General features: G+C 46.4%; 1 protein-coding gene across 3 annotated transcripts; it reads left to right on the top strand.

The window, feature by feature from the left end:
- Positions 1-1,042: 1,042 nt before the first annotated feature.
- Positions 1,043-15,918, top strand: LOC102550226 (uncharacterized). Of its 3 annotated transcripts, XR_356559.4 has the most exons (5): positions 1,043-2,639; positions 3,389-3,563; positions 10,744-10,905; positions 11,030-11,106; positions 12,989-15,918. XR_356559.4 is itself a non-coding variant. In XM_063266452.1 (3 exons), the coding sequence occupies exon 1, from the start codon at positions 6,084-6,086 to the stop codon at positions 7,089-7,091; it is 1,008 nt and encodes a 335-aa protein (XP_063122522.1). In that variant the 5' UTR covers positions 3,573-6,083; the 3' UTR covers positions 7,092-10,905; positions 11,030-11,106; positions 13,466-15,918. The 3 variants fall into 3 exon arrangements, 2 of the variants coding, with proteins under 2 accessions (XP_063122522.1, XP_063122521.1); XM_063266452.1 differs by lacking the exons at positions 1,043-2,639; positions 3,389-3,563 and having other exon boundaries at positions 3,573-10,905; positions 13,466-15,918; XM_063266451.1 differs by lacking the exons at positions 1,043-2,639; positions 3,389-3,563 and having other exon boundaries at positions 3,573-10,905.
- The last annotated feature ends 11,552 nt before the right edge of the window (positions 15,919-27,470 follow it).

Genomic DNA, 27,470 nt, shown 5'->3' with positions numbered 1-27,470 from the left:
TACGAAATGCTCCTTACAGGATTAAGTGCTCTACATTCCCAGCTGATGGAGCCATTTTGAAAGAGCATAAAAACTATGTGCTAGGACCTAGTCGGAGGAAATAGGTCACAAGGGATGTGTTCCTTTGAAAGTTGTACCTGGTCCCCAGTCTCTCCTCTTCTTCCTGAGGCTAAGTACCTCCTTTGCCATTTACTGCCTGTCCTACCTTGCTTGCTTCCTACTGTTGTGATAGACAGTGCGAGCAAAAGCAACTTGGGAAGGAAAGGGTTTATTTGGCTTACGCTTCCTGGTCAATAAGTCAGTAAACGTTCTAACAGTGTAGTATTCATGTGTGTTTACATAGAGCACAATTATAGGTGGATCAGGCTTCCTCCAGCAGTGTTTATTCACACCATACATATAATTGCATTATTTGGATCTGCTTCACTGGTTAAACTTCCATTGGAGGCTCAATATATCGTGGCCCTCAGTTTGAGAAAGCATGTACTCCTCAATAATACCAACTAGTATTTCTCATCAAGCCTGTTCTTAAGGGAAGGGAGGGCAGGAACTGAAGCAGAAGCTGAGGAGGAATGTTATTCCTGGCTTATTCACAGGCTCACAATTAGCTATTGCTAGTCACCAAGCAAGCCTGCCTAAGGATGGTGCCCCCCACAGTGGGCAGGGCACTCCCACATCAATCAGAAAGCATGAAAACTGCCCATAGGCCGATCTCATGGAGGCACTTCCTCAGTTGAGGCTCACTCTTCTCAACTGTGTCAATCTGACAACCAACATAAACCGAGCACATAGAGCCAGGCCTGTAGGCTTGTCTGTTAGGGAGTGTCTTGTTAAATGATGAAAGAAGACCCAGCTCACTGTAGGCAGCACAATTCCGTGGCCTTGAGGTCCTGGGATGTATCAGAGAGCCAGCTAAGCCTCAGCCTTAGTGACATCTGGAATAAACCCTTTCCTCCCTTACGGTGTTTCTGGTCATGGTATTTGTCATAGCAACAGAGTGAAATTAGAACCTTTAGTGATGTCACAACCGTCCCAAAGTCATAGTGCAACACCATCTCACACCTGTGCCTCCTGTACTGTCAGTAAAAGTAAGTATGTTGTTATGTTATTCAGTACAGCCAATAATGCTCAGTCATGGTAATAAATGATGTCATCAGTTAATTATTAACTAAAATAAAAATTAGACATGACTAGTCACTGCCACCTTAACTGTTAGATATTCACACCACTCCAGTGGCAAGAAAGGCTTTCTCAGCCACTCCCTTTGTAAACTCTGAATACTTTGTATACTTTGAAAATCCTCAAGGCAGGAAAGTGGCTGGGCCCCACCCAGGAGCTCCAGCAACCAGGCCCCTCCCCCAGACCTCCCTAACTGTCATAACTGTCACAAAGATCATCCCCAGTCCCTCAACAGGACCCTCTTCAGATTATGCTAATTTTAGGTGAAACAAAAGCCACAAATCCCTGAATAGGAAAATCCACCAATCCCTAAACATCTCACAGAAACTCACCAATCCCTGAGCTACCCCAAGTTCAAGACTTGAAATTCCACCAATCCTCACCCTGGAAATCTTCACACACCCCCCCCCAGAAAGCTCCACCCCCAAGAACCCTATGTAAGCCCTAAGCCCTGTGTTTTGCCCAATTCTCTGCTGCTATCTGATCCTTCTTGGGAGCATAGGCAGCCACTCCTGGACTTGTCCCTCTTCTCCCTGGACTCTCCAATAAATATCTCTCATGAGATTTTCTGTCTGGTGTGAATCATCGCAAGAAGACAAGAAGCAATGAAGAAAAGGAAAGAAGTGAAGAGAAGGAGGGCTGAGGCTCCTGAGCTCCTGAGCTTAGCTGGGAATGCCTTCTGCTGGGAGCTGCCTCTGCTGAGGCTTCCTCTCAGAGCTGTGTGGTTCCTGGGCTCCCGGGTCTCAGGATGTCCCTTCCATTGAGACATTGTCCCACTTCTGTGGTTCCTGGGCTTCCAAGTCCCAGGACACATTCCCATCTGAGCAGAAAGGTCAACATTAACCCGATCAGAAAAGGTGATTTTTAAAATTTTATCTGGGAGAGACAGGTTGTAACCTGATCCCACCCCCCCCATCACCACTGCCTCCTTTTTTTCTTCAGCTTAAAGCTATCCAAATCCAAATGAAGAGATGGCTCAGTGGTTACCAGTATGTACCGCTTTTGCAGAGACGAGAGTTCAATTCCTAGCACACATTTCACGTGGCTTACAACGACCTCCCCCTACCCGCCAGCTGTTACAGGATGTTCAATTATTGTAATAGAAAACCTAATTGTTAGCAAAATATACAAGCTTAGAAAGATACTGTGTCTGTCAGATGCAATTGGGTGTGTCTTGTAGAAATGCAGTTTGGGCGTGCCTCTAAAAGCCTCCTTAGATAAGAATGCTAACGAATGGCAAGATCTGCCTATTTAAGGAGAGGTCCTCGCTCTATGACTTGAGACAAAGTCAACTAGATAGGCTTGAGCTGCCCCACTATAAAGATGAAATGACTGGGCCTCCTGACTTGGCTTTGAGACTCCCACCATGACAGTGACTGGCAAGAGTGTAGGGGACTTCTTGGAGAGCAATTGGAGCTCTCTCTTTCAGCTTGGAACAGCCTTCATGGAAGGAGCTCTGGGTAAGAGATTTTCTCTTTGGACTTGCAGGCAGCACAGAGAAGCCACTGGCAGGACAGGTAAAACAGTGTCCGAGGAGAGAGAGCTAAGCGCCCTCTTGGGTTGGGAGGAGCTCAATGGAAAGGTAGGCTAGCTTGGTAGAATGACACAAAGAGTTTTTCTAAAGAACTAGCAGTTTCATTGTTGAATCCAGCTTGAAAATAGATAGCTTGTATATAGTGAAGAAAATAAGATTACCTCACTGAGCTGTCAGGCTTTTAACCTTGGTTCTTGTCTCCTCTGTCTTTATTGACATAAATATTAAGAACATTTAAATGACTATTACAACCAGCTCTAGCAAATCCAACTCCTCTGACCTCAAAGCATTGTGTGTGTGTGTGTGTGTGTGTCTGTGTGTGCTCTTGCATTGTCACACAAGAATAATGAAAATTTGAAAAAACATAGTGTATCTTTTTTTAAATATGTATGACTGTATGAAAATTTTGCCTGTATGTGTGTAAGTGTGCTGTCTTTGTGCCTGACAACCCAGGAGGCCAGAGAAGGGTGCTGGATCCCCTGGAACTAAAGTTGGGGAAGGTAGTAAGCTACCATGTGCATTCTGGAAATCAAACCCATATCTTCTGCAGGACCATTAAGTGATTTTTTTTTTGAGATAGGGCTTCTCAGCATAGCTCTGGCTACCCTAGAATTTGCTATGTAGAATTTGCTTGAACTCACAGAGATCCACCTGCCTCTACCTCCCAAATGCCAGGATTAACAGCTTTCGCCAGCACATTCGGCGCTACTAAGGGCTCTTCACCATGGAGCCATTTCTCTAGCCCCTGCACCAAATCACTTTTAGTGCCAAGTAATTAAAAGTCAGGGTGCTGGACCCCAAGGACTCGTGAAGACAAGAGAAACGGATGCCCCCCACATCTTTAAATCAGGTAAGCAGAGGCTGGGTGACTCTCGCTCAAAAAGAAAAGGGGGATCATTACCTCAGAAGGGTCAATTCTATCTAGCTATGGCCATCACTCTGTCCCACTGGCCTCCCTGGATCCCCAGTACAGATGTTCAGAAACGAGTCGTTCTTCTCCCCTTGAATCTCAGTAGTTGTGCCTGCCTTTCAAGAACCCAACAGACCATGTGTGTGACGACGCTTCGTAAATTGCCAACTGCCAAACAGCACATCATTATCACGTTAGGAAATTATACACACAAGGACACATTCAACAGGAGCGAAACATCTGCTGCAGACAACTGCAGAATTTGTTCGTGGCAGCAGATTTTTGATGGCCCTCTGAGGTCAAAACGACTTAGGGTTTAGTCATTCCAGGACTGAACCCATACATTAACATCGCTCTGAATTGCCCAGGGATTCTATTTATAGACACGCTGATGGTTGAGTGCTCTTGGAACACTTGGCTGTTAAATTACTTGGCGCCTTGTGTGGATCGCGTGGCTCGGAGGACGCCTGTGTGGTTTATGAGTTTGGCAGCTCATAACTTCAGGGCCTCACCTAGCCTCACACGCTAGTCTTGGTCACCTTGGAAACGGTCCTATTCTCAGTGCAGAACACAGAGCCCCATGGTTGTCACAGGTTTAACTAGCTGCTGTTTTCTCTGCTGGTAATTAAACACACACACACACACACACACACACAGTGCCTTCGAAGCTACTTTAAAGAGTACTCACAGTGAAGTGTTTTTGTTTTGTTCTGTTCATGCTTGTTTCTGAGAAAGGGTCTCTCTCTGTATCCCTGGCTGCACTGTAATTTGATTTGTAGACCAGGCTGGCCTCAAATTCACAGGAATCTGCCTGCTTCTGCTTCTCAAGGGTTCAAAATAATGGTGTGTGCCACCAGGCTTAGCCCAAGACATTTTTTAAGATCTCAGAGACAAGGCCAAGTCGCTGAGGTTAATATAAAATGAGGAAAAATAAGAGCTAGAAGATTAAAGATGGAAAAGAGAAAAGGGGAAGGATTTGGAGAAAGGAAATTAGGCGATTGTTCAGTCTCACAGATGAGAAAGCCGAGGCCACGGGGCTGGGGATTTAGCTCAGTGGTAGAGCGCTTGCCTAGGAAGCGCAAGGTCCTGGGTTCGGTCCCCAGCTCCAGAAAAAAGAACAAAAAAAAAAAAAGAGAAAGCCGAGGCCGGGGGGCCCAACTGTTATTTCTGTGTCACCATAACCAGGACACCTGCAGAATCAATAGAGGAAAGGTGACTTTTGGCTCACAGTTTCAGGGGGTTTCAGTTCACTGTGGCAGGAAGGGGGCATGACAGAGGAACTTAGTTTAGCTCATAGTAAAACAGCCACTTGGCAGCCACTATTCACGTCACAGTTGACAGAGAGCAAGGCTGGAGCTTGGGGCTGCTCATAACCTTAAAGGCCCACGCCCGGTAGCCTAAATCCTCCAGCGAGGTTCACATCCTAAAAGTCTACCACCCCTTCTGGAATATCACCACCAGGTGGGTGGACTATATCAACAGGAGCATTCAAAACATAAAGCCATGATGGACCTTTCCGATTCAATTTGTAACAATAACCAACAAGTACCAGAGCCTGGTGATGGAGGATCCTCTCAGGAGAAAAGGAGCATACCCAAGATTGAGTTTTCTGGATGTTCACAGAAATAAAGGATGCAGCCAAATGGAAGGTGTGCTTCCCATCTGCTGTTAAATTAATTCCTGAGACAAGCCCAGGAAAGAAGGATGAGAAATGGAGAAGTAACAAGACGCTTAGGGAGTGTATTGATTAGCTACTGTTACGTAACAAACCATCCCAAATTCGGTATCTTAAGCAATAATCCCTTATTGTTAAATTAACCTGTGGAGAGATTCCCTGGCTCCCAGAGAAACGACAACCTAAAAGGGCAGCCCTCCTCTTGTCTTGTGACAACTGAACCTGTCATCACCATCTCATGAGGCAACACTGGAAGAAGATCCTTGGCCATCATGGTATGAACAGCAACCACATTCGCTTCCTCGGCTTCCTGTCATCTAGGACGCACTCCATTCCCTCTGGTCTCCTTGTCTTACTCACTGTTCTATTGCTGTGACGAGACACCAGAAACAAGGCAACTCTTAGACAAGACTTTAATTCACAGTTTCAGAGGTTTAGTCCCTTTTCATCATGGCGGCAGCCATGGTACTGGGGCAGTAGCTGCAGCCTAATCCAAAATGCCCAGAGAAAACAATGCTAGGCCAGGCATGAGCTTTGAGCCCACCCTACACCCGCAACCCCCTTCCTCCACCTCCACCCCCACCCATCCTACCCCTATCCCTACCGCCATCCTCCATCCCCAATCCCCAGTCCCCCATGACACACACTTGCAGCTGCCTGTTCTGTTTCCACAGCCAGGTGGCTCACTTTGGCCTGAAGCATCCTTAGTGGGATTTGCTGGGATTCCCAAAGAGCAGACAAAGAACACAGAAGGAACGCTCTCTCTCTGAGCACCGTGGCATGGAATGTTAAGTGGTTGGCAAATGGCTTCAACACTTGTTAAAAGTAACCCTGATGACCTGAGTGGCCCCAGGAACCCACCGAAAGGTGGAGACAGAAAACCACCCCTCAGAGCTCACTGCCTTCCAGGCCCACAAGCATGCCCACACAACACACACACACACACACACACACACACACACACACAACACACATACACACACATACAACACACACACAACACACACATACAACACACACACACATACACACACATACACACACAACACACACACATACAACACACACACACATACACACACATACAACACACACACACACACACAACACACACAACACACACACATACAACACACACACAACACACACATACAACACACACACACATACACACACATACACACACAACACACACACATACAACACACACACATACACACACATACAACACACACACACACACAACACACACACACACAACACACACACATACAACACACACATACAACACACACACATACATACAACATACACACACAACACACATACACACACATACAACACACACACACAACACACACACACACATACAACACACACACACAACACACACATACAACACACACACATACATACAACATACACACACAACACACATACACACACATACAACACACACACACAACACACACACACACATACAACACACACACACAACACACACATACACACACATACAACACACACACACAACACACACACACATACAACACACACACAACACACATACACACACATACAACACACACACACACAACACACACACATACAACACACACATACAACACACACACATACATACACACACACACAACACACACACATACAACACACACACAACACACACACACACACCCAACCACTTGGATAACACACATGCCCACACAGACACACACACACACACACACACACACACACACAGCCACTTGGATAACACACATGTCCACACATAACACACACACACACACAGCCACTTGGATAACACACATGCCCACACAGACACACACACACACACCCTCTGTAACATCACCCACCCCACAAAATAATATAAATAAATAAATGGGGTATATCAGGTAGGTGGTATAATACAAAGAATATCAGTCAGTTCACTGCCTGAATCTTAGCTCTGCCACACACTGACCTGGGGAACTTCTTTATTTCACCTGTCTGGGTCACATAGGTCAGCTTTGCAAAACGGGGATAATGGCGTTGAGCGGAGAACCACAAGAACTCTGTGAAGGTCCCGGGCAGCCATGATAAAGCATTGTGCCTCCCAGATTAGCAGCAGCAGCACTCCACATGGCCTAGTCTGCGAAGGACCCTGCTGCTCACTGGACTGCTGGCCCAGCTACCTAAGCACTGGGTGTCCCACCCCAAAAGGATTGGTTTGGGTTTTGGTTTTTTACACTCAGTAGTTCAGCTCAGCTTCAAACTCATTAGGTAGTTTTAGTTGTTTTCCTTAAATACCCTGACAAAAGTAACTTAGAGGAAAAAGGATTTAATTGGGCTCACAGTTCATGGTTACAGTCCGTGATGGTGAGAGGCTGACAGTGGCTGCAGGAGTTTGAAGCAGCCAGTCACAAGAAGCAAAGAGCAGTGTTTGTGCTCAGCGTATCGTCTCCTTCCTAGAGAGCCCAGGTACACGGCAGCTCGCCGCGTCTCCTCAGCTCAATTAGCCTAATTACGATAATTCCTCATAGGCTTGTCCAGCCAGAGCCTATCTCCCAGGTGATTTTAGATTTCATTAACCTGGCAGGGTTCGCCCTCACAATAGCCAAAGCTGGTCTTGGCCTCCTGGTCTTCCCAGCGCCTTCTCCCAGGTACAGGTGCAGTCACTCCCAACTGTGTCTGGAGCTCTTGAGTTTTGCGGTTTTTGAGACAGGACTGTATTATGTAGTGGAGGCTGGCCTCAGACTATCCATTTTTCTGTTCATATGCCCAACCGCTGCAGTTTCAGCTGTGCACCACCACACTGAACCCAAGTTTCTTTTCTTTTTTCTTTTTCTTTCTTTCTCTTTTTGGGAAAGGGTCTCACTGTGTAACCTTGGCTCCTGGCTGCTGCCCTGGAGCTCAACATGTAGATCAGCTTGGCCTCCAACTCGCAAAGATCCACCTGACTCTGCCTCCCCCTTGCTGAGATTCAAGGCACCTGCCACCACCGTGCCTGGATTCCGAGTGAATTCCTAAAAACTTGGCTTTCCCTCTGCTGTGGAAACAGACTGGAAATCCCAGTAACTCCAGAGGCTAATAATGAAGGGGAGCCACAAGCTCAATGCTTACCTGGACTACAGAGTGAGTTCAAGGCCAGCCTAGGCACTCAGTGAGACCCTGTCTCAAAATACAATAAATAGAAAAAATGCTTCCGTGGTTAGGAACTCTTACTGCTGTCTCAGAGGACCAGAGTTTGGTTCCCAGCACTAATATGCGACAGCTCACTGGCACTGATAACTCCATTTCAGGGGCTCCCGTGGCTTCTCGTGGCATCTGTAGGCACCTACACACACATGGCAGGCATTCACACAGACTCACACTTATACACATAAATTTTAAAAATATATCTTAAAATAATAGGACTGAAGATGTAGTGCCATGGTAAACTATCGCTAATGCTCATAAATGTCCAGTACCAAATATGGAAGGGTGTTGGTAGTTTAGTGGTAGAATTCTTGCCCCCCAGAGACTAATTAATCAAGACCAGGCTACGTGTGAGTAGAAAGAGACCGCAAAGGAGTCTGAGGTCAAACGAGTGTGGGAAACACCGGGTTACCTAACACCAAAACAAGCTTCTTTCCTGCAAGACCTTTCTGGAGTGTTGAGCAGAGCTGTCCATTTCATAATCTCTGGTGAGAGACAGACTGCAGTGCTGTTTTAAATGCCTTTGTCCTGGGAGCCCTTTCTCAGCTGGCAAGGAAAATGAGGCATCTGTCCACATAGGCGAAACCACGTAACCTCCCAAGGTCAGGCTGGGCTGTGACTGTGACGCACATGACTGTAATCCAGACACGTGGGATTCTGAGGCCACAGGATCAGGAGTTCAAGGTCATCTCTGGCTACATCATCTATTTGAAGCCCTCTTGGGTTTCATGAGACTCAGATAGACAAGCGCACCAAACAATGCCAACCAAGGTCAGCCTCAATATGCACCCCAAGGATCGAGATTCCCCTTCTTCTGTCCCAAGTGGTGACTTAAAAAGTACAGTCAGCCTCCGTGTCCTCATCCATCCCTGCTGTGCCTAAAAGGAGAAGGCTACCTTCTCGGGACTCCTCACCCCCATTCCCATCCTCAGCTAGCCGCAGTGCCAGTTGGTCTGCAAGCATAACTGCTTTCCCTTCTCAGCCAGGTCTTCCAGCTTCCAGCTCGGTAAATTTCCAGAGAGTAAATTTCCTGGGCCTTGCAATTGCCAGTTTGTATGCTAATGAGCTTTTTTAAAAAAAAAAAAAAACCCGTGATGAGTTTTGAGACTATAACTAAGAGATTTAAGGAAAAGGTCAGAGCAGGAACAAAGCAAAAACCTGGGCTAAGTCTTGAGACTAGGGAAGGGGCTGGGAGCAAATGAACCCCAGGGGATGGAGGCAGGAGAATCAGGAGTCCAAAGACATTGTTCTGCGATGTATTGAGTTTGAGGCCAGCCCAAGGTATATGAGGAGCTGTTGTGGAAAAAAAAAAAGGAAGGAAGGAAGGAAGGGAGGAAGAAAAGAAAGAAAAGCAAATTATAACTATGCACAATGGGTCTCAGTTCTCATACAAGCTTCCCTGCATGCTCTCCTAAAGATTGAACCTACAGTAACACCTCCTAGGCAATCCTTCTTCCAAAGAGCTGTATCCTCAGTCCTCTGCATTGTGTGTGTGGTGTGTGTGTGTGTGTGTGTGTGTGTGTGTGTCTGTCTGTCTGTCTGTCTGTCTGTCAGTCAGTCTGTGTGTGTATGTGTGCGTGCATGCACACGTGCATGCCTGTGTTGGTGACACACATCAAGTCATTCCTCAGTGGACGTCTACCCAGAATTTTGAAACAGGGTCTCTATTGGCCTAAAGCTCACCAAGGAGGCTTGCCTGGCTGAGGTGTGTGATACGGGGACCGGCCTGTCTCGGCCTGCCCAGTGCTGGGATGGCAGGTGCACATCACCATGCCCACCCTCAGTGCAGTTGCTGAGGGTCAGATCCAGGTCCTCATGCTCAAACAGAAAGCACTTTCTGACTCCGTCATCTCCCCAACTCCATCATTTCCACACAGGGTCTCACTACCTTACCTGAACTCACTCTATCAATACAGTCTGGCCTTAAAGGTTTTTTAAATATAGATTTATTTGTTTTACTTTTATATGTATAAGTTTTGCCTGCATGTATATATATGCAATACCTATATGTCTGGTACTGGAACAGGGCCTTGGATCCACCGGAACTGGAATTTCCGATGGTTGTGAACCCCCAGTATGTGCTGAGAATCAAACCCTTGTCCTCTGTAAGATCCGCAAGTGCCTTAATCACTGAACCATCTCTCCAGCCCCTGACTTTGAACTTCTAATCCTCCTACCTCACCCTCACAAGAACTAGAATTTATGGCTTTACCACCACACTCAATCTACCAACAAGTCTTTGTTCACCAGCAGCTCTGAAGCAGATTCCTGACGGAAAGTCTGAGAAGAGTTGCCTGCACAACAATACATCTGCCTGGGATTAATCCAAGACAGCCCCGAGCCCGCCATGCGCTCCTCCAGGCTGTCTGCCCCATTGCAGTCTGGGAAACCAAGGAATGTCCGCAACATAAGGTATCTGATCAGTGCAGCCCTTATCAATTATTTTAGGCAACTGTGGCTGCCACTGTGGCTCTGTGGCAGGTGCTCACATCTGAAACTGGAAGCCAATTTGTCTTTCATTCCACACACTTAAAAGGAGCAGGTTCTGGAGCCAACAGGAGGAGGATGGGCCAGGTCCCCTGTGAGAGAACAAGGCAGACCTTTGCCTGGGAGGTAAGGAGGCCCAGATGTGCAATCCAAACAGAGGCAGGAAACTTGCCCTCCCTCCCCCTACACACACACACACACATACACACACACACACACACACACACACACACACACACACACACACTAGGCGTCAAGGTGGGATTGAGAAAGAAAAGGAGCCTGCCGCTGTGGTAGGTTCCAGTAAGTGGCCCTGCCTGACCTCTGAGAGGCTAGGGGATCTCCAACTCTTCACAGGGAAAAATGGTTGTTTTAGTGAATCCGTTGGTTGGGAATTTTTTAAGTGTGGTAAGACATCATAGAAATGTACCGTCATCCATAAACACTTAGTGCATTCACAATGTGGGGTGACTTTCACCCCACTTTAGATGCAGAGTATGTCATTATCCCTAGATGTTATGGATTTATTAAGGAGTCACCCCTCATTTTGTACCCCCATCAAGACAGTGACCAGCCAGCCTCTGTCTCAGTCAGCTGTGCCTGTTCTGGGTGTCTCTATCAACCCGGTCACAAAATGTGTGGCTTTTGAATCTGACTGCTTTGCTTTGGAAGAACATCATTGAAATTATTCTATTCCACAGCAGGAGTCAGTATTTCTTTAGTTTGTATGACTGAATACATAATATCTTATTGTTATGGTATTTAATGTCCCATTGTCACATATCCATAATATAATATGGTTATAAAATGCTGAAGATGATGAGGCAGGAAGATCATGAGTTCAAGACTAACCTTAGATATACCTTAATAGCATATGCATATATGTAGACATCTTATGTCTTACTATAGGTATAGGCCCACATTTTTCTCCTTACCAACTGATGAGATGGTGGACATATGATGTCTCCAGCTTCGGGCTTGGAGGGCTCCAGTCTCTGCATCCTGCTGCTTTAGAAGTTTGTTTGTTTGGATTGTTGGTTGGTTGGTTGGTTTTGGTTTGTTGTTTTTTTTTTTTTAACAGAGGATGGTTCAATGATTAGCGTTTCTCTTGAGAGCAGGTCTCATTATGTTGCCCATGCTGACCTTGAGTTTTGAGCACAGTTAAACATCCTGTACATCTTGCCCCAACCTCCTGATAAGATTCACTATCTCCCTTCCCACCCCAGCCACAGGGGATCAAATACAAGGCTCCTTGTTTGTTTTTTTGTTTTTGTTTTTTTTTTTTTTGGTTCTTTTTTTTTTTTTTTTTTTTTTTGGAGCTGGGGATCGAACCCAGGGCCTTGCGCTTCCTAGGCAAGCGCTCTACCACTGAGCTAAATCCCCAACCCTCCTTGTTTGTTTTTAAAGCAGGGTCTTGCTGTGTAGTCCAGGCTATCATCCTGCATTGCCTCCTGGCAGCTGTAAAGAATCCCTGAGCTGGGGGAGTAGCTCAGCTGGCAGAGAGCCTGCCTACCATGCCCAGGGACCCTGGGTTTGATTTCTAGACCCATATAAAACCAGGGGTGCTGGTATGAGTCTATAATCTGAGCATTGGGAAAGTGGAAGAAGGGTCAGGAGTTCAAGGTCAGCAGCCACTGCCTCACAGTCAGTCTGACGTCACCTGGCTAGAGAACCTGCCTCAGAGGAAAAAATGGGTGGGGGTGGGGAGAGGGTGCCACCCTCCCGGACTTGTTTTTATTTCGTTTTACTTTATGTTGTTTTCTTTTCCATGGTGCTGGAGATTGGACACTGGTTTTAATTAGGCAAGCACTAAGTCACAGCCCTGCAATCCTTCTCTTCTAATGAGATCTTTCTCAGAAACCCACTACAGTAAGCCATAAAAAATAAAAACAAAGAACAAAAACAAAACAAACAAACAAACACCCCCCCCCAAACCCCTGCTCTGCTGCAGGGGGGCGGAATCTTTGAGAAGTGCTTTGGGACAAAAGAAAATAAACTTTTGTTCCAGGTGACTTTGATGATCTACCCATGCTTGGATCAATCCCATCTGTTCTTCTCATCTGTTCTGTGGAGACCTGAGGCTGCCATGCTCCCTTTGTGTTTGGGACTGGGTTTCACTGAGTAGCTGTCTTATCCTCCTGAGCGCAGGGATCATGGCTGTGTGTGACCACAGCCAGTCTTTTTTATTTTATTTTTTTCTGATTTACATTTTAAGCATGTCACAGCAGGGAAGTCAAGGCAACAGGAGTGATTGTCTTAGTTAGGGTTTTACTGCTGTGAACAGACACCGTGACCAAGGCAACTCTTACAAGGACAACAGTTAAATGGGGCTGGCTTACAGGTTCAGAGGTTCAGTCCATCGTCATCAAGGCGGGAACATGGCAGCATCCAGGCAGGCACGGTGCAGGAGGAGCTGAGAGTTCTACATCTTTTTTTTTTTTTTAAAGATTTATTTGTTTATTTTATGTATGTGATTACACTGTAGCTGTCTTCAGACACACCAGAAGAGGGCATCAGATCCCATTACAGATGGTTGTGAGCCACCATGTGGTTGCTGAGAATTGAACTCGGGACCTCTGGAAGAGCAGTCAGTGCTCTTAACCGTTGAATCATCGCTCCAGCCCCAACCACAGCTAGTCTTAAGTCTCAGCTGCAGAATACTATGTGGGCTAGGGGAATCAAGGCCGTGATCCCAGCACTTGAGAGAGTGAGGCAGGGGGACATTTGAGGATTTGACAAAATAGGACATGGCAGACAACAAACCCACGAGCAAAGAAACTGTGAAATCAACCTGATACAAGGAATCACCCGGTTGTCGACCAAAGGACGCTGCCGAAATCTGATTCCAATCATGCAGGACGGAACTCTTCTCAGGAAGAACTCTGCAGCTTGCGCAGTTTACACAGTTCCAGGATGGCGAGCAAGCCCTAAAATTTGAGAGACTCTCGACTGGGAAAGGCTGAGAGGTGAGGAGGTGGAGAGCAAAGTGACTGGTGTAGGCCACGGAGCCGCTCTTCTTTCCGAGACACTGTGGGCTGGCCCCCTCTGCCCACTTCATAGGAGGAAGAAGTCGGGATCCAATTGCCAACTAAGGCTAACCCAAGGTCATCTTGGCACCACTCCCTGTCTACAAAACTGTGTAGACCAATCTCCAAGGACAAGCGCCCTCTTAATGCCGCTCAGGAACTGTGCGCAGTGTTTAGACATCTCCAAGGGCTCCCACTGTTTAAATGGTGCTTATTATGGTCACTTTTCTGAAATTGGAAAGATTCAAAAATAGTAAATCTGTCACAAACAGGCAATGACTGCTTCTGTGAGTTCAACCATCAAGTAGCAAAGCCCCCTTTGTGCTGAGAATCAACATTATTTTACTTTGGGACTCTTGCCCGGATTTCTGTTAATTCGTTCACACATGCTTTCTCCTCCCAGTCTTGTGACTTGATGAAGTCTTCTCAGCTGGGTCAGGAAACAAGGAGAAATGTCAGAGGTGGACTCAGCAGCCTCTTACGTGCCCTGGCCTCACCCGGACGTTGAAAGGTTCCCCACCTCATACACTTCCCAGGGCAGGAGCCCCCTTTTCAGGCTCTGCTAGGGTTCACCTAGCACAACTATCCTGTTGTATTTGTCCATGTGCATAACAAACCTTGCCCAGGCCTCGTCCGCCATTTTATGGCTCTTTTTGCTGGCAGCTCATCTACCCAGGTTGAGAGATGGGGTCAATGGGGGCTGCAGCATCTGGGTTGGAAGTCCTATGTGACTGAGAAGTCCAATGTGACTGGGAAGTCCAATGTGACTGAGAAGTCCAATGTGGCTCTTCCAATGGCCGCTAAGTGCTGATGGCCATCAGCTGAGACCTGGACTGTGCAGAGGCCTGTCTACCCCTGACCTCCTGTGTGTGTGTGGATCACCCACAGTGCAGTGGCTGGGCCTGGAGAGGTAGAATTCTAACAGCAAGAGTTCTAAAGAGGGACTGGGCAAGGTACTTGTGTCTGTAATCTCAGCCTTCCAGAGGGAAGGTTGAGTGTAGTCTGTGGACTCTGGACCTTCTGGATCTAAAGTAAGAGATTGTTGTGAACCACTGTGTGAATACTGGAACTCAAACAATAAATGCTCTTACCGCTGAGCCATCTCTCCAGCCCCCATTTGTTAATCAAAAAAAAAAAAAAAAAAAAAAAAAAAAAAGAAGAAGAAGAAGAAAAGAAAAAAAAGAAAATCCTACAATATGTTTTTGCCCTCCCCCAACCCCTCTCAGGTCCTCCCTGCAGAGCTAACAGGTCTGAGCATTGCAAACATGGCCCCAGCAGTTTCTGCCATCTCCCCTCCCCTCACCCTTGCTAAACTGATAGATTACATTTTAAAGGCCAGCCCCCAAGGTCTATTCCCTTATTTGGCCACTGACTCCTTCCTGAGACTGAACACCAAGGTCCAGCAGTCTAAATTTACTGTTTGGCTACACAGGCTGACCTGTCCAATCAGGGCTAACCAACTTACCCCAGCACAGACTTCCCCTTTTTCCCCCTTAAAAACCACTCCTGTTAAAAAAAAAAACAAAACAAACACCCCCCCCCCCCAAAAAAGGAAAACAAAAGCAAACAAATAAAAATACCACTTGCTGTCTGTCTTTGTTTGACCCAGGGAAAGTCCATCCCCCATCCCCCACCCCCCACCCCCCACCCCAGCCATTCTCACTTCCTTACTCCTCCCACCTACCCAAACCTCTTTTCCCAGGGGTAATAAATCACCTTTGTGCTGAGCAGTTGGGTGTCTGGGTGTGTTCTGTAGCAACTCTGAGGGGCCCCTTACACTTCTAACCTTCATACCCACCCAACTCTTCATTCCTCTCTCTCTCTCTCTCTCTCTCTCTCTCTCTCTCTCTCTCTCTCTCTCTCTCATACATAACAACAAACACCATAAGCCTAACAGAGTTGACACACACCTTTAGTCCTAGCACTCAGCAGCAGAGAGGCTGTGAATCAGAAGCCAGCCTGGTTCAGAACAAGTTCCAGAATAGCCAGGGCTATACAGAGAAAACTTGTCTTGAAAAACCAAACATAACACAGAGAGAGAGGGGGGGGGGGAGAAACGTCTAGCAATGATGGCACACACCTTTAATGCCAGCATTAGGAGGCAGAGGCAGGAAGATGGAAGCCAGCCTGGTCTACAGAGTGAGGACAGCCAAAGCTACACAGAGAACCCCCAAAAACCCCTTCCCCCCAAAAAAATCCTTAATGAAAATTTAAAAAATAGACAAAACAAAAAAAATCATATTAAACTAACACCCCTCTCTTGTTCATAAAGCTACATACTCTAACCTCATAAATTCACCCTATAATTCCATTTACAAAAGGAAATTCTTTACAATTAATTAAGTGAAATTTGATTAATTAAAATTAAAAAGTAGGGAGTGCTGTTTTAAAACACTGATTTGGAACAGAACTCAACGTTAGCTCTCTGGCCTTGGACAAGTTAATCTCCTGGAAATGCAGTTTTCCCATGCGTCAAGTGAAAAGAATGTCTTCCACATGCAATCCATAGGGAAAGTAAATGAAAATGATGAGAGAGAGAGAGAGAGAGAGAGAGAGAGAGAGAGAGCCTTTCACAGTGCTCCAAAACAGGAATGAATTATAGAAATGAACGCTAATTTTGAAAGTGTACAGATTGCCCGTAGTCTTGAGGATTTTGTGCATTTCTCAGGAGAGACCCCAAAGTCTGACCTTTAGAGAGTAGGATAGACTCACATGATCCCCCTCTTACACACACTCGCCTCACTGCAGAAAGCAGTGTTTACTTCCCCCTGCCCTGTGTCAGGGCTGGCCCGTGTCAGCTTTGGGAGTAGGATGTACGGCGATGCGTGGAAGGCTGTCTGATTCTAAGAAGCCAGGCAGCTTCTGCAGCTTCAGACAGAGCTGCCAGGAGACAGCTGCTCTGTATGGAGAGGCCACAGGTGGAGACAGAAGGCTCTCCTGTGACCACAGCACCAGCTGACAGCCGACCGAGGGAGCTTTAGACCCCACTCCCACTGAGCCTCAGATGCCTGCAGCTTTAAACAACCTACTCTGGAACAGAAGGGCCACCACACTGAGACCTCTTAACACAGAGAAATGATGTGCAAATAGAGTTGTTTGAAATATAATTCCAGGGTTGGGGATTTAGCTCAGTGGTAGAGCACGCAAGGCCCTGGGTTCGGTCCTCAGCTCCAAAAAAGAAAAAGAAAGAAAGAAAGAAAGAGAGAAAGAAAGAAAGAAAGAAAGAAAGAAAGAAAGAAAGAAAGAAAGAAAGAAAGAAAAAAGAAAGAAAGGAAGAAAGGAAGGAAGGAAGGAAGAAAATTCCAGACAGGTCTGGTGATACCCACCTGGAATCTCAGCATGAGGGAGGTGGAGGCAGGTGGATCAGGGGTTCAAAGCCATCATAAGTTTGAGGCTAGGCTACGTCATACATGATACATGAGAAACACACAAACAAGCAAACACACGCACACATAGTAAACACACTGAAATCTCATTCTAGAGTAATATGGAGGCCAACCTCAAAGACAGTCCTCATGAACCCCACCTCTTGATAGTCGTACCTTTTTTCTAGACCTTTTGCATTTCTTATCAAAGCTGTTTTGTGTGGCCAATGGAATGTACCAGAAAAAAATGGATTTAGATGCATGGTATGGTCCTTCCAAGTTTAGACTATAAAATACTTTCAGTCTTAGTCACTGTTTCAGACTATCTCATTCTGTGAACAGCCTCACGAAGAAGCCCGTAGACGGTGACCAACTAGTCTTGATGTTAAAGGACCTTTCTGCTTTTATCGTAGAAAACTCTCACATCCCAAGAAGCCCCCAGGCCTGGATCAACACACATGGTTGGTCCCCCTATCCGTGTGGTATGCAACAGAAGCATCCCGACAGGCATGGGTGGAAGAGGCCTCCAGCCAAAAGCCCCACAAGGAAGCCATCTTGGAAGTGAGTTCTCCAGTCCAGCCAAGGCTTGAGTTGATTGAGTCCCTGCTGACTATAGTCCCATAGGAGACCCCCAAGCTGGACCACTCGCCTAAGCTGACCATCAGAAACCGGGAGGTAGTGAAGATCTGTGCTTTTAGGGCCCTACATTTGGGGCTAATCTGTTGCATGATAATAGACGTCTTATGTAGAAGGGTTGCTGTCTCCCATCAGATAACATAGAGGGCATAGTGGGTTGTTCTGACTCTGCCTGGAACAGCTAAGATAATCATCTCTTTAAAGCATCCCCTTCCAACAGAAGGAGGGAACATGGTTTCTCATGTTCCTGGAATTGCAGAGCTGGGCAGGCCCTGGCTTCTGCTAGAGAAGCTTGCTCTGCTGTAATTGTTTTCTACGTTTCTACCATAATCCCTAGGGGTAAGGAGGCCATGAGGCCCTCTCTGGGTTCCGTGCATCTAATTTCCCCAAGGCCTGAGGGGCCTACCTGGGTTGCTTAAACAATTAGAAAGGATCCCTCTGTGTACAGCAGCAGGGACTCTGTGTACGGAATAAGGATCACAGTAACACGGTGCTCACAAGTCAGGCAGATGTTTTGTGAGGGTTCGTGAGAGTCTCTCAAAAATCTTCCCATGGTAACACACAATATTTGAAACTTCGTCATTATAGTGTGAGGAATTCACTCAGCACCCAAAGACGAGCTTGAGATTAGACCATTCTCCCGGTCCGGTGTAGCATGAGAGCAGTCAGAAGTAATCCAGGTGGGAGCACAGAAGGCAGGCAGAGCCCCTGCAAAACTGACTGTGGCACCACATCCTCATGTCGTGTTAGATGGACTAACCTTCTGAAACTGTGAGCAAACCCCCAGTTAAATGCTTTTTCTTTTTCTTTTTTTTTTAAATTTATTTATTTATTATGTATACATCATACAGCTTTCTGCCTGCGTGTATTCCTGCAGGCCAGAAGAGGGAACCAGACCTGATTATAGGTGGTTGTGAACCACCATGTGGTTGCTGGGAATTGAACTCAGGACCTCTGGAAGAGCAGACAGCGCTCTTAACCTCTGAGCCATCTCTCCAGCCCTTAAATGCTTTTTCTTATACGTTGCCTTGGATGGTTTCTCTTCAAAGGAATAGCAATAGAACAGTAACAAGGACATTGACCGGTTGTTTTTAAAAAGTCACCCTCCATGAAATGTCAGGTATTGCCATCATTACTTCATATATGTTTTCTATAAACCTCACCGAGATTCCTCCTCTGCTGCATGGTTTAAGATACTGAAGAGAGATGATCGGGGACTACTAAGATCGCATAGCTAGATAGTACAGCTAAAAGTCCTATCTGGCCTCTTTTCTAGGATCCCTGGAACAAGCTATTTAACCTCTGAACCCCATTAGTAAGATGAGATGACAGTCATCTCCCCAAATCCATGATGAGTTATTGCAAGGATTTACAAAGACAGTTGGCACATCATGGCAGAGAAATTTCTGAATTCTTAGTAGCTGTTATCTTTCACTTTACGTGTGTGTGTGTGTTGTGGAAGTCTGACGACAGCTCTTGGGAATCACTTATCTCCTGCCTTCTTCTGGAATTTAGGTATTAACTCAGGTCACCAGGCCTCTCCACTAGCACCTCTCTATGCTGAGGCATCTTCCTGGCCTAGTAGCTGTTAATCTAAGTAGTAGAATAAAAGAAACGTTTTTCCTGCCCAGTGCATGCTGAAGCAGAACATTGTGAGTGTCCATTCTCCTGGCCCACATAGCAAGAGCCTGTCTCAATGGTGTTGATGAGGATGATAAATGTGTCTGCCGCCTGGTCTGCCAGGACGTGAGGAATTCTAGCCGCACGCTCCTGCTAACATGCACTCAGCCATGCCTTCCCTGCTCGGGTGAGGACACCCTCTCAAACCCTGTTCCCATAAAAATAAAGAGAGAAACGATTCTAATTCTAGTGCCAGGGACTACATCCAGGGCCGTAGGTGTATTCTAGGCCCGTGCTCTACCCTAGGCTATGCAGTCCCTGGGTTTGTGGTAAGGTTTTAAATGTTTCTTTTGCTCTAGTACTTCACTGTTTCTCCACCACTGGGAGACGAGAACTTCCACATCAAGTCTTCCTAATACCATGCAAGGTGAACACTTCCGCCTACACTTTATGGATATGGGAAATGAGACAGAGCAGAGATGACCTAACCAATCACTCAACAAACAGCGTAGCTCCCCTGATCCTACTGGTGCATTCCTGCCGTCCCTGTCATGCCTTAGTAAATGAAGGATCATTTCTTTCATTTCATTTCATTTCATTTCATTTCATTTCATTTCTTCTTTCCATGGGTTTCTGATAACCTTTGTATTTAAAGCCATCAGGAGCCAACTGTGGTGCTCATGCCTATGGACCTCCAGAAGCTGAGGCAGTAGGATAAGTGTGAGTTTGAGGCCCAACTGGGTTCGTAGTGAGTTTCAGACCACTTGGGCTACAGGGCTAAACAAAATAAGTAAACAAAAATAAACCAAGACTAGGAATTCAGTCAGGAGCCCATCGTCATCTACACAGCCAACTCCTATCTGCACAAGACCAAACTGGTCGACTTTTGGCTTGGAGGGGAGGGGACTTCTGAGTCACTTTTCTTTAAGGGTATGGCTCCTCTAAGTTTACCTGTGCTCCAGTGGATGATCCACAGTCCAGAAGTATGTGGGCATCATTAAGCAGGTAAATGAGTTCTTAGCAAAAAGAGAAGGACATGCAGTTTAGGGTGAGGGTAGGGATATGGAGGTGGTAGACTTGGCTAGAAGGAATTAGGAGGAGTCTGAGGAGGGTTTGAGCTGTAGCACCACCACACACACACATAAACAAGTCTATCTGAATCTTAAAGTTGAGGGGCTCTGTAGACTTACAATTCAAGCAGAGGGAAAGATGGGGTGGTCTGGAATCTTTTACTGGTTAAAGTACAGTAGTCTTCTGGTGCAGTCATCTTCACAGCCTTTGGGAATCTCCCTACTGCCCCCTTTCTCCTGCGGATCCTGCTGTGGCTTCCCAGAACACTCAGTTTGCCAGATCTGTAAGGGATTTACCAGTTGGTCCCAGGTCTACATGATCAAGTTGCCGGTCCACAACAGCCCTAGGCAATGAGTACATAGACGTCGACTTGCCTTCCCCAAATCATAGCTGTGCTGGAACTTTGCCTTAGACCATCTCTAACTCACCAGGTCCAAAAGAAAGGAATCGCCCATCATTTGGAGACTGATTCCTGCCTGCATTCTATCCGCTCAGTATCCGGGTAGGGCCCTGTGTCATGAAGGCAACCTTCCTTCCTCAACCCTACCTTCCCTTGATCCAAGTGCCTTCCGACCCAAATCTGACTAGATTCCAAAGACTCTAACCAGGCTACAATTCCTCATTCTTAAAAACGTTAAGTGGGAGCTGGGTGCAGTACCGCATACTTTCAATCCTAAATATCTTAGAGGCTGAGGCAGGAGGATAGCCATGAGTCTGAAGTCGTACAATCAACAGTTACTTATAGTCCTTCGGATAAAGGCTAACTTCTTTTAAATTTTTATTTCTGCTACTTGAGCCCGGCCTAGCTAGAAGCTGCTGTGTAATAACCACAGCCTTGAATGACTGATTCTCTTGTCCCACCCCCTTGACTGCTGGAATTACAGGCATGTAACACCACGCACAGCTTTGAAGGCTAAAATTCTTAATGGGATTTACGAATCCTTCACCTGGTCCCTTTGTGATCGAGAGTTTATAATCTTTTCAAAACTGGTAAGCATCCTGGGACGATCTTAATTTTTTCTGGCTGTCAGAGCTATTTAAGATTGATGAGATCTGGCTAAACTGCTTAAAGGTGATTAACTCAGTCTGAATGGTATGTGAATTCCAAGGGAGCTGGTTTTCTCCCACTCACACTCTCCACCCTCTGACACAATAGCTCCCTTCTTCACTGACAGAGTCGGCAGGCTCTTTGAGGGCCTCCAGGTGGAAACCTGGAGGTGAGCAAGGAGATGCCAAATGCAGACAGCCTCCCTCCCTCTGAACCACCCTGATATAACTTGTTACCTGCAGGCTTCCTTGTGATTCCCAAAAGGGGTTGGAGGAACATAAATACTCAAACCAGGGGAGTGGTATGAAGAGGTTACTTGGACTAATGTGGGGCCTTAAACGTAAAGGGAAGACTTCATAGGCTTTGCAGCAACATGGAAAAACCACATAGGATGTCATACTAAGTGGAATGTAGACAAGACAGGTAGTACAGGGATGTGCGAGGGGGTGAGGTGGCTGGATTTTCCAGCTCAGTAGACCAGGCTGGGGACTCAGTTCCCATTTCCCCCAACGTGTGGGCAGATGAGCAAACAGCCACATACACAAAGTCCCCTGATGTCTCTGGACCTTTTATCCTGTCCCTCCTCTATGCCAAACAGTCTTGTGTAGGTGAAGCTGGCTTTTCATTGGCTAGCTCAGGCTGACCTTAAATTCCTGACCCTCTCACGCATCATCTCAGAAGCTTTTGCCGCCACACCAAGGCTTGGGATTTTAAAGGACAAGTTCAGTTTAACACCGTGCAGGGAGATTCAGGCCTCCACGCTGGGCATGTGAGGGAAGGAGACCCTGACCCTTCTGCCCTCGCATGCCTCACTGCCTGCTTTCACCAAGGACTTCAGGAAGTGTAAGACGCCCCTAACAGTTTTACTATAGACAACAGCTCTGTGTGTGGACAACTTTGGCCTCTCGGGTCATTCTCTTGCTGTTTTATCACTTTTTGTTTGTTTGTTTATGGGTGTGTGTGCATTTCTGTGTCTGTCACTTGTGTCCTGGCGTGTGAAGAAGCCAGAAGAGGGTATCAGGTCCCCACAGCTGGAGTGTGTCAGATCTCCTGAACTTCCTTCTAAAGGTCAGCAGGCACTCAGTCCCTCAGCCATCTCCATGGTCCCTTCTTTTTCTTCATTATTAGTTTTGCTTTGTTGAGATAGGGTCCCACATGGCCTGGAGTGGCCTCAAACTCACCATGCAGATGGTGCTTGCCTTGAACTCCTGATTTCCCTGCCCCTGCTCTCTAAATGCTAGGATTACAGGCATTTGCCACCAACCCTGGCTCCTGTTGTTGTTGTCACTGTCACTGTTGTTGTTTAAGAGAGGCTGTTGCTATAGTGTTAGGCTGGTCTTGATGTCCATTATCCTACCTCAGACTGCTGTGCACTGGAACTATGAGTGGTGGCCACCATACTCCCCCTTAATGCTGCCTTCTTGAACATGAGTCTCATACATAAGCATGAAGTATGGTTTCTCTTGCTCAGATCACCCATCATTCCAATGACCTCTGATCACCTTGTTTATCCTGTAAATAAATACTGTCACATCTAAGCCTCGGAGGCAGAATTGAGGTAGGGCTTCCTGATCCCATCTGCTTGGTAGTCACACAAACATGTTCTCTTTTGCAAAACTTGTCATTTCAGTTTTATAACATATTTTATAGCAAAGTGAGCCTACTTTGATGCCAGACAATGGTGGTGCTGTAACCCTGTTTTTCCTTACATCAAATATGGATAGAACAGATGGCTTAGGGTACAGACACTTGGAAAGGGAAGGCACCTAAAGCTTCAGAGCCTCACCTCCAGCCTGAGGTAAAGGAGGGTAACTGGGGATAGGGAACAGGGCCCTGTTCTCCCCAGAGTTCCACACTTGAACACCTGACTCCACTACGGCCAGCCTGAGAGTCTCATTATATTTTGAACAGAAGCTCATGTTCCAGTTTTGCTATGGCCCCAAAAGTGTTAATTATACCAATCTTCTCCTAAAGCTGTTTATGATGGAGAATTTTTTCAATGCCTTAGCAAAGAGGAGGAAGGGAGAGACACAAAAAGGAACCATTTCAAAGCCACAGCAAAGTAGTGAACTGGGAGCATGCCTGTTATCTCAGTAGATGAGGCAAAACCAGGCAGATGTCTGTGAGTTTGAGGCCAGCCTGGTCTATATAGAGATTTTCTAGACAGCCAGGGCTAAATAGACCCTGTCTCAAAAATATAAGTAAATAAGTAAATAGAATGGTATCCTTCTGCTGGTGGGCAGGGCATGGTGGGTAGGAGGAGGGCATGATTTCTTGGAAGTGAGAAAGCCATGTATCCATAGATAGATAGTGTATCCTGGAGCTGAGGGACCTTTGCAGTTTTCTGGACGTACAGATGCAATGGTTTGCACTGTCCATATTTACAACATTGCTGTCTAGGACAACAGTCTGGATTTGGAACATTATCAGCAATGGTAGAGATGGAAATTTCCTGGTGACATCATCCAGGATTGTTAGGAAGTGCGTAAGTTTTAAGTCAGCCTGGGCTACATAGTGAGTTTGACAGCCAGCCTGCTCTATGCAGTAAGACTCTGTCAATTTTTAAAGAGGACCAGTAGGTAGGGTGGGTCAGTGGATAAAAGTACTTGGCATAAAGGCTGGTCACCTGAGTTTCATCCTTGGGGTCCATGTAGTGAAAAGAGAGAACTGACTCTTGCAGTTGGCCTCCAACTCACTACGTAGTCCAGGCTAACCTCAAAATCATGACCCTTCTGCTCACACTGAATCTTCAGCCATGTCCCTGTAAATCTCATGGATAAGAATATATATGAGCAGAGTAGTCAGGGTCCAGAAAAACCCAAAAAGCAAGGCGTAACACTAAATGCAAGGCAGGAAAGACAGGATGGCTCATTGGTGTTGGTGCTCTTGCAGAAGACCTGGGTTCACTTCCTAGCACCCACATGGAGACACATGACCATTTGTAACTCCAGTTCCAAGGGAATCGATCATCTTACGACCTCTGAGGGGAACAGGCCCACATGTGGTACCCACATATACATGCAGGAAAAACACATACACATAAAATAACAATAAAGGTTAAAAATGTAAAAACAGAGGTTTCCAGGCTTCATTCTGTCTGTCCCCAGGATGGTGAGCTCCAGCCATCCTGGGAATTCGGTGGCCTGGGGATTGGGCTGGGATTCTGGATACTACACCAATGCTGGGGAGAGGAGGCTGGGATCTGAGCTGCTCCGCCATGAGAGGAGGAGGAGAGCTAAAGACACAGCATCCTTCAGAGCCTTCGAGTGACGTGTTTTCCTGAGCTGTTTAGAAACAGGTTCAACATAGGTTCACTGTACTCTGTCAGTTTATATGAATCATAAATTATTTTCATATAATTTTTTGTTCCATTTTTCAAATGTTTTGTTCTTCCCGGGCTCAAAGAAGATGAGATAGAGGAACCGAGTGTGGTGTGGTGCTCTGGAGTTCCAGCACTCAGGAAGAGAGGCCGGAAGACCAGAAATTCAATGTGCTACCTTGGGAGTTTCAGGCTAGCCTTGAATACATGAGACCCTATCTCAAAAAATAAAAATCGAAAGATAAGGACGAGATTTGCCAGTAGCAAGGGAGTGCACACATCATCATCTGAGAACCATGTCCAATTTCTAGCCTTTTGGCATTCCCAGGCTGGGCTTTCTGTGGTATGGTGGGACTTGAGGCCATGAGTGAGTGAGGTATCAGAGCTCTGAACCACCCCATGGAGATTGAAATCGATCCATGGAACTGGGCCACAGTCAACACACTTATGTCCCCTGTATAGCTGGACAATCAATGATAACCCCCCAAGGCTACTCTTGCCCTGTCTCAAACCCATAACTCAGCTACAAGCCAGCAAACCACCTGTTTGCATCTACCTGGAAAATGACTTGTTTGCTTCCAGACATGGGAGGCAGGATATAGGAAGGAACTAAGGAGCCACTACAGGGACACTGGCCATGAAGGGGACCTTGCAGTGGCCCTCACAAGAGCACGATTTCAAATGGAGTCAGATCTAGTCAGGTAACAGCTCTGTCCCTTCACTTCCATAAAGCAGAGCTGATAAACACATCTACCTTGTGAGTTGTGAGATCTGGAGGAGAGGACTCTCAGGTCACTCGGCTCTGTCTAGCAACAAGGAAAGTCAGATGATGGAGTCTTTCACGTCGGGCCCCTGCTGATAGAGAAGGAGTGGGGTTTTGGTGAATACGTTTTGACCCGTTCTAACCCTGACCTGCAGGCCTCCCTGGCTCTGCAATGCCTTCTGAATGAGTAATTGCCCCACAGGAGAACATGGGGAAGCATTTGTTGGCAGAAAAAATTCAGAAGCAGGCGCAGTGGTGCACACCTGTAATCCCCGCCCTGGGGAGGTGGAGGCAGGAGGATTGGAAAGAAGTTCAAGGCCGGTTCAAGCTACACGAAACTGTTTCAAATAAATAAATAAATAAATAAATAAATAAATAAATAAATAAATAAATAAATATGTAAATAAAATTTTAAAAAGGAAAAAACTAAAAGAGGGCCAGGTGAGCACCTTTAATTCCAGCAGAGGGAGGCAGAGGCAGGCACATCTCTGAGCTCAAACCCAGCCTGATCCACATAGCAAGCTCCAGGCCAGCCAGTCCTATGCCGTGAGACTCTGTTTTGATTAAAACAAGGTGATTCATAAATTATTATTAAATGGATTGCTAAACGGAAATAGCTATTTGACGCTTGCTTTCTCATGCCCTCTTTCTCTCTTTCTCTCTCAATTTCTGTGTGTGTGTGTGTGTGTGTGTGTGTGTGTGTGTGTGTGTGTGCGTGTGTACCTGACCAAGTCCTCAAATGGCTGAATCGAAATGGTCAGAGACAGTAAATGACTTGCCTGGGCACAGGAAGATTGCTGTGTCCTTCCATTCCCAGACCCCTCCCCCACCCTCCTCACACATCCCCCTTCCCCCCATCTTCTCAGGAAAAAAAAAGACAATGCCGTTGACCTACTGACCTGACCTGGTAACCAGGATTGGGGAAGCTGTGAGTCAGAAGCAGAAAATGCCACACCTTCTTGCTGGGTCATGAGGTAGGAATAGGGTCAGAGTAGGGGTCAGGGACAGGATAATCCCACCTTGACGATGTAATTATATCCTTTGCACTCCAGGATCAAAGTCAAGAGGACTTGCACTGTGCCAGTTGTTTGGCTGGTAGCTTCTCCTTGGTGAGTTTACCGTGTTGCAGGCTGGGGGTTTTCATCTGTCCCTAGTAATCCAATGCACAGTAGGCCGAAAGTATACAATTGCATAGTGATGTTAAGCCAGGGTTCAGCCTTCTGTAACCTGCTGCTGGGGCACCTTTTCAATATTAGCAATGCATGGAGCTGAAGCAGTCATCAGTGGGTTAGCTGCTGACTGTATCCTGAGTTAAGCAAGGCAGACGTGTTCAGGCCATTCCATCCAAGCCAGGGTGGGGCCCAGTGACTCATCTCTGCCTCACAGCAGGCCGATCTGAGGGCACCAATTTTAACTCATGCTGCTGTTTCCTGGACAGTGGTGGGATGCTTCTGGTCGTGTAGCTTTATCTTCCTTTCCTTTTCTAGTCTCCAGTATCATCTCACCCTTCAACTTGTACTCTTTATACAATAAAACGGATTGGGCTAGTTGGGCATAGTGGCACAATTCTAAAATTCCATTGATCAGGAAGCAATAGCAGGAGATTCACAAGGTCAAGGTCATCCTGGCCTGCATAATGAGA

The sequence above is a fragment of the Rattus norvegicus genome, chromosome 8 (genome assembly GCF_036323735.1).
Source record: "Rattus norvegicus strain BN/NHsdMcwi chromosome 8, GRCr8, whole genome shotgun sequence".
NCBI lineage: Eukaryota > Metazoa > Chordata > Mammalia > Rodentia > Muridae > Rattus > Rattus norvegicus.
This window is presented reverse-complemented; position numbering and strand designations above follow the sequence as displayed.

Coding starts and splice junctions, on each gene's coding strand:
- LOC102550226 (XM_063266452.1), top strand. CDS start 6,084: ATGTTAAGTGGTTGGCAAATGGCTTCAACACTTGTTAAAAGTAACCCT.